General features: G+C 44.2%; 1 protein-coding gene across 2 annotated transcripts; it reads right to left on the minus strand.

Moving 5' to 3' along the window:
- Positions 1 to 1,757: 1,757 nt before the first annotated feature.
- On the minus strand, positions 1,758 to 7,292 carry ATSERAT3;1 (Trimeric LpxA-like enzymes superfamily protein). 2 transcript variants are annotated; one of them, XR_015602999.1, is made up of 10 exons: positions 6,766 to 7,292; positions 5,551 to 5,748; positions 5,386 to 5,445; positions 5,211 to 5,306; positions 5,111 to 5,135; positions 4,488 to 4,582; positions 3,473 to 3,656; positions 2,485 to 2,558; positions 2,220 to 2,279; positions 1,758 to 2,140 (listed from the first exon to the last, which is right to left on the minus strand). XR_015602999.1 is itself a non-coding variant. In XM_048692329.2 (10 exons), the coding sequence occupies exons 1-10, from the start codon at positions 6,985 to 6,987 to the stop codon at positions 2,124 to 2,126; spliced, it is 1,014 nt and encodes a 337-aa protein (XP_048548286.2). In that variant the 5' UTR covers positions 6,988 to 7,283; the 3' UTR covers positions 1,758 to 2,123. The 2 variants fall into 2 exon arrangements, 1 of the variants encoding a protein (XP_048548286.2); XM_048692329.2 differs by having other exon boundaries at positions 3,473 to 3,639; positions 6,766 to 7,283.
- Positions 7,293 to 7,724: the final 432 nt, after the last annotated feature.

Consider the following 7,724-nt stretch of genomic DNA (forward strand, 5'->3'; position numbering starts at 1 on the left):
CTTATGTCAAGCCATTCCCTTATTGCACATCTAAATGACTCATCAAACTAGAAAGAACAAGAAAAAAGACCAAAAAAATGCTTGCACTAATCTTAATGTAAAATCAATGACAAAGGAATTAGATGTACAATACTTGGAGCATATCTAGATGTTCTTTAGCAAAACTGAAAATATTGTAGAAAAATTGTCACGCTGCGCGGTTGTATTTGGGGAGCTGTTTCACCACCTCCGCCCACCGTCTGCACCCACCAACGATGCTACCCCAACTGACGTGCCTTGCAGCTTGTCCTCACGAAGGAGGTTGAGGTGTTTCGCACTGAGCTTCGATAGTGCCTTTGGAGTGTTTTTGCGAGAGTAGAGGTTGCTCTCGGCGAACTCCAGGTCGTGTTGATTGTGTCTCTGATGCCTGGGCTTCAAGTTGGTTTTACAGATGGGGTGGGGGCAACCCTCTATGAAGGTTTCTTTCCTCGTGCTAGACCCTTCCTGTGTTGCCAACCACTTGTAGGAGTGGAGTCACCGCTGAGGTTGTGGCTCCAATATTGCCGTTTATGCCTGGGCTGCAAAAGCTATGTAGGGAGCCCATTTGCCTCTATCGATGGTGCTTCCGAGTGAGATGGGCTCGCTAGGGGCCTCTGCGGTGCCCACGACACCCTCACCACCACCGTTGGAGCCCAGACAGTCACTCACCTTTGTGGACCATGGTGGTTCTATGACCATTTGGCAGGCGGTGTTTGTGTGTGACAATATTACTGAGGTAGGTAAGTTGGCACAAAATTCCAAGGATCTATTCACGGAAGAGCTTTGTGACTTGTTCATCCGGCTTTAAATGTGGTAGGTCTTGTAGGAGTATTTGTCAAGTCGATTGCTTGCCTACTGACGAGAAAGGGGGCAAAATCAAGAAGGTTGAGGTCTTTCAGGAGCCAGAAGTGTGGCGTCATTGTGTAGGCGTTTGTGGTTGTTTAATGGATAGTCCTCAGTTTCTTTGCTTAATGGATAGTCCTCGGTTTCTTCGATCATCCTCATGGTTTGGCTTGTCATTGTGGATTTAGTGATGTTCGTTCTCTTCAACCGAGGTACTCTTGTTGGGGTTTATTTTGAGATGTACTTCCTCCGTTTCTAAATATAAGCCTTTTTAGATATTGCAATACAGACTGCATACAGATGCATATAAATATTTTAAGTATGGATTCACTCATTTTGCTCTGTATGTAGTACGTATTGGAATATTTTTAGGCTTATATTTAGGAACGGAGGGAGAACAAGTGTGGAGGCTTGTGGTCGATAGTTGTGTGTTGAGAATGTTTGTCAGACTAACCTTTCAATCATGGGGCTTTATACTTTGTGAGTAGTCCACATGTGATCTACATGTAAGAGTTTTCATCCAGTTTTCCATCAATTAACCGGGAAACTATCTTCTGCTTAATCAACGAGACAAAAAATTTGCCTCCGTTCCAGGAAAAAATTTGGCTTGACTTGGCCTGTTTACTTGGGGATCTGATCAAGGCCCAGTTCTTTTGGCCGAATCTCCCATAGTCATGAGAATCAAACCTCCACCCAGCTTCTCCTAGAATCTTGAATGCATATTATTTTGACAATCCTAGTTGTTTTGAACTATCTAGGATTGTAAAAAAAATATGAATTCAAGATTCTAGAAGAAGCTAAGGGAGGTCCAATTCTCAAGATTCTAGGAGAATCGGCCGAAAGAACTAGGCCCGAGTACGCCAACATATCGCAAAATAGAAATTTAAATGCAGAGATGACCAGGCCACGCATAACTACTTTCTTTTGATGCTGATCCAGAAAAGTGTAGCTGGCTCACATAGTTGAGGCCACACGCACTGATCTGAGGTATCTACAGCTTGCTGCTGGAGATCTCTACAGATTATATCTGTACCATTCCTTCCAGTTTTTACAGAAAACATCTTCACATTATTGCATCAGTAAGGGCACATGATAAATACATCTGGGGAGCTTTCGGAGACCCTTGGCGGGCTCGCCTGCATGGTCTCACAAGAGGGTTGCTGGGCAGGGGGAAGCACCACTCATGCGTCGCCAAATATCCAGCGCCCTATGTCCTCCAGGATGTAGAAATGTCCAAAATTCCATTCATCCTTGCAAGTTTTTTACTTCACGACACTCCCTGCGAATCACGGGTATGTTGTCGTAAAAGAAACGCATAGCTGAAGTGTACACTTGTTACAGATATATCGGTAACTCACCATTGGATCTACCGTCTGGAAAACTACCGGCAACATGCTCGAAATAATCTCTCCTTGCATCTGCATTGAAAAAAAAAATGAATGAGGAAACACAGCTCATAAAAATATATGCACAAGGAACGAGCGCCCACCGGCTGGCACCACAGGCTAGTCGGCCTGGGATTGAATCCTTACACTGCTATATTATTAGGCTGGCTAGTTACTCCTAGCCACCCATTCATTGAACTCGTTTGAAAATAAAAGCAACAACTATGCACACACTTACCATGCTTCATAGTTAACGAAGGGTCTTCTTTCTCTGTATAGCCAACTACCTTCGCAGGATTTCCTACCGCCATGCTTTCAAACACAAAACAAGTGTCAAAACAATGATGATCAACATAAAGCAGATAATAATCACGGTGCAAGACTAGTTATGAAAGACATAGGGAAATGAAAACTTAACAAACAATAACAATGGAGGCAAATGTTAAGAAACTAAATGTTCACAAAAACAGACTGAGCCATTATTAGTATATCTAAAGGTGTACTGGATCGCAGGCTTTAAGCTTCAGTGTATGTGTATCCATTCAAAAATTAATGCATATATTCCTTCCTACTTTAAAACCACTAGTGAACTTCTTTAACTCAGAGAATATTATAGACCCTTGTCAGGCCCACCAGGCTACAAGTGAATATGTTCAAATTGAAAAGGGAATAAAATCGACTATTTACTAATGATGAGCATAATTAGACCTCTCTATCCTACTTGAAGGGAAACCGGACGACCATGAAAAAACAGTATCCTAAAGGGCGCTCCTTTAAAAACTACAAATACTTACAATGCCGCATTCGTTGGAAATATTCAAGGCGTAGCATTCAGTAGCTCAATTAGTAAAGCAAATACAGTATTCTACACTAAGCAACAGTATTCAGATTGTTAGAGTACGTAATGGGCCTAATGGGGGGAGTCAAGTAAACCTCTCTATATAAGGGGAGGAGATGTATCAATCTAATCAAGTAAGAATTAAGAAGGAAATCCCTTCCCTCTTGCCCGGCCGTGGGCAAAAAGGCCCCCGGCCGGCCCTCTCGCGCCCTCCTTCTAGCAGCCACATAACACAGATCATGTATTCTTCTTGTTTTCTGTCTTTCTAAGGAAATCGCATTGCAAGAACGAGAATATATATCATATCTACTGATGCTCATTACTAACAAAATTTGGCATTGCAGCATCATTACTTAAGAATTTAAATTAAGTCTAACTTCTTTCTAACCTGTGAGGCGGTACATGCTTTAAAACAAGGGAACCAGCGGCAATCATGGCACCTTCGCCTACAGTTATGTTGCCAAGGATAGTAGCACCAGCTCCAAGAAGAGCTCCCTGACCGATCTTGGGGTGCCTATCTCCGTGTTCCTTTCCAGTACCTCCAAGTGTAACACCCTGTAGCAAAGGCCTACCTGGTAAGCTGGTGAACAATTAGGAACCTTCTATAATTAAATTTTGACCAAAAAGGAAACACCACGGGAACACACATATGAAGGCCATACTTAGGCTATATATTTAGTTCGAACCAAGGGAGGACTACATTCGTCACAAAAGATTTTACAAAACTGAAAATAAGCATGCATGGTAAGAAAGCGCAAAACAAGCACCCCTTATGTTTTGCTACCTTCTCTTATATTATCTCATACAGCAAAAATTGAAATATTTCCTCAAGCCTAGCATTTGGTTCCGCTCGGGTATCATTTCTCCTGAATATGTGTTTGTTTGGTCTGGGACGCGAACGAATACGGAACAGAGGGGATTCCGTATCAGGTCGGGAACGGACGTTTTTGGGGATGTGATGTGTTGTATCCGATAGCATCGTAACAAAAACAGAATGGACGAACTAAACGGCTGCTACTGTTTCCTAAAGCATTGCAATCAAAGTGGGATTTTTCAGCCCTTCCAAACACGTCGTAAGATATTCACCTGATGTGAATTGAATGATTCATAGTTGTACAAAAACAAAAATATTCAACAAAAGAATTTAAATTGATGTGCACGTAGATATTTCGTTATCTGAATCATATTATCCATTTTTTATAGTATGATAAAAGCAAATGAAAGAAATATTTAATTATTTGCACAAGGACAATTTAAAACTATAGCAAACAAGATATGTGACAGAGCTAACAACCAGAGAAGAAGAAAAATAAGTTAAATTCTGGATGGAATTAAAAATTATATTGAAAAGTAATGCTTTATGTTAAAATCAGAAATAGCAAGAACAGGGTGATGCATGTCACCTGCATTAATGAAACCCAGTTGCCAACAACAGCAGTTTCACCAATGACTAGACCTGTTCCATGATCCAACAATATTCCTTCTCCAATTTTGGCAGCTGCAGATTTAGCATTAAAGAATGTTAAGAGAACAGACTAAAATACCATATCATACCACAATAGAACAAAGACACCAGTTAAGATCACAGGTTTACTTTTAAAAACTCAAAAGCAAATATCATCAGTATGAGGATATATTTAAGGATTTGATGCTTATAAATTCATAAATTGGTAAATAACTGCAGACTCATACATAAGCAAGCTTTAGAAAATGATTAAAACATGAGCAATGCTTCTATGCTCCCAAAAAGTGAACACAATTACAAAGACAAACCTTGGTTCAGGTTAAGATATTTACTAGGATAACATAAACATACATACATATTCCCAAGCAGCAGATCCATATGCACTAGTAAAGGCAACAAAACACATTTCCGCGAAGGTAATAGAAGAAGCTAAACATCAAGTAGCTATTTTTTGAGTGGAAAAGCCAAACATCATATAGCTCAAGAGCAACCCCAGTATTAAACACATAGCAGGAAATATAAGACAATTTTGTACAGATATATGATACACCAATGATATACCTGGGTGTATATCCACTGCAAAAACCTGAAAAGAGAAGGATAGCACATGTTAAACATAAATGTATGCTAAAAACCTGCTTCTTAAGAAATCAAGGTTCACCTCACTGATACGGCTTTGCAGCGCCAACGCCAGAACCTTACGCCCTTGATTCCATAAAACATGAGCTATCCTATAGGACTGCAAGGAATGGTAACCCTGTAGCAGTTTGCAAGCAACATGAGTCTTGTTACCTTTTCCGGATATGAACGATATGATAGCATGATTTTGTAGTCACCTTTAGGTATAATAGGGCCCAGCTATATTGTGCACAGGAAGGATCTCTTCCTTTGAAGGCCTAAATTTAGACAAGGAGACCATTAATGCAACGATAGCGTGATACAGAACAAATTAACATGCACACACAAAACACGACACCTCAATAGGACAATGATACACTCACCTGAGCATCAAGGCGAATGGAACGGCGTATATCTACGTCATTCATCATGACGTCATTGAAAATGTCGATTAGCTGAGTCGCAAGTAAGGTTGGATCTTCAAGCCTGTTTGCAAGGACGAAGCTCAACGCCCGCTCCAGACAGTCGTGAGATAATACGCTCGCATATAAGAAGCTACTTAAAATAGGCTCCTTCTCTGCCTGCGAAATGCGGATACTGCCGTCAGTCATCATGTAAAACTAACAGTAAACATGATGCAAAGTTTTGCAATAAGACAAGAAGAGTATAAGAGTCAACGACACTCAAAAGCATAGCTTCGCGACAATAAAGCTCGGATGTCGGACGTGAGTCATGCATGCCTAAGGCTTGATTGGGCACAAAATGTTTCCGGTTCCTGCATCTTATTGGCATTGGCACTTCACACACCTTTACAAGACAGTCAGATTTCAGCATCATCAGATGTGAGTTGCCTGAAATGTTTTCCTTTCCCAGAGTTGACCTCTGAGCAGTGACAACATATAAACGCACTGAGGCTTCTAGCTCACACCGCATAGTTTGAATTGATTGCACTTTTGCCTCCATAAATTACTTTGGCTGAACTGAACTATCAACTAGTACTATTACACAATATCTAGTTCAGAAGAACAATAAGTCCAAGCACTAAAGAGGAAGTAGCACTTTTACCACATCAACTAGCTATATTTAAACAATAAAATTATCAAGACCATATGTGTAAATGTAATACACCACTATCGAACTGAACTTCACTCACTCAGTCACTCGATATATATGTGCAAGCAAATTCGAAGGCTAGAAAAAGCTAGCTCAAGAGAGAAAGAAAATCCAGTTGCAGTTGTTCATTAAATTCGAAGTCTAGAAATAGCTAATGACGCAGAAGAAGAGATAAAATTAAGTCCAGTTGCAGTATTTTGACCATTAAATTCGAAGGCTGGAAAAAATATAGTAGTGACTTGAAAGAACTGGATTCTTGCCGCCTGGGATCAAAATTCAGTCAACTGAACCTCGGGAAACACGAGAAAGGTCACGAGACCAGGAAATCGCCGCCCAAAAAACGCAGCTTTTCCTCCTCGCTCCAGCCCCAAATTCACCACCAGGGTGCAACCAGAGAAAAAATTACAGCGATCGAATAAAAATAAGAACGGCGCAACGCGAGCGAATCTGCGATGGAGCGGCGGGATGGCATGGACGGCGCTCACCTCGGACCTGGCCTCGGCCTTGACGGCCTCCCATATGGGGTCCCCGGTGGCGGAGGGGTCGAGGAGCACGGCCCGCGCCCGCGAGCTCCCCATGACGTAGATGGGGAACATGGCCTCGGAGCGCGGGGCCCGGCCGCCGCCCCGCCGCTCCCCCGTCGCCTCGCCGCCGCCGGCGTGGTCCTCCGACACCTTCTCGACCACGAGGCACTCGCACGACGACATGGGCGCGCCGGGCGCCGGCGCTCCCGACGGCGGGGTACGTATCTAGGTTTTCGCCGCCGGCGGTCCGGCGCCGGGGCCGGGCGGGGAGGCGCGGGGGTGTGGGGCGAGCGGCAAAAGGAAGGAAAGGAGCGGTTGGGAGCAGAGGAGAGCGGCGAGGCGGGACCGGCAGCAAGGGACGGTGGTGGAGAGGTGAGGGCCGGGCGTGCGCGCGTGGGTGGCTGGGCGGTGTGGCGCGGCGCGGCGGGGCGGGCGTTTGTAGGCTTGCGCTTTTGGTCGGGGTCCGTCGTGGGAATTTTGCGGCGCGTGGGGGAGAGGATGGGATCACGGGGCCCGCCCGACCCCCGGACCTGTGCCGGAACGGCGGCCACGAGCCCGCTGGGGTTTGGCTCGCGTGTGGGACCGTGGATGCGCACCGCGCCGCACAACCAACGGTGGAAAATAGCAGAACGGTGGCGTTGTGGGTGTGCAACGCCCGCGGCGCCTCTCTCCTGCTCGGCTCGGGCGTGCCGTTGCAGCTCGTTTGGAGGTGTTTCATTCTATTTTCAAACTTTCGATCTATCCATCAACTAACATCAGGAGTAAAAATTACATCCAGACGACTACAAGTACTACGGCGAGCCTAAGCCACGCCGGCATCATCGCTCCTCCCTCATCAGAGCCGGAAACAAATTGTTGCAGTAGACAGTCGAAAAGTCGTCTTGCTAATGACTCATAGGACCAAGGCGTCAGAACAACAG

This window comes from Triticum urartu, chromosome 5A (assembly GCF_056163025.1).
Source record: "Triticum urartu cultivar PI428250 chromosome 5A, HENAU_Tu73, whole genome shotgun sequence".
NCBI classification, from domain to species: domain Eukaryota; kingdom Viridiplantae; phylum Streptophyta; class Magnoliopsida; order Poales; family Poaceae; genus Triticum; species Triticum urartu.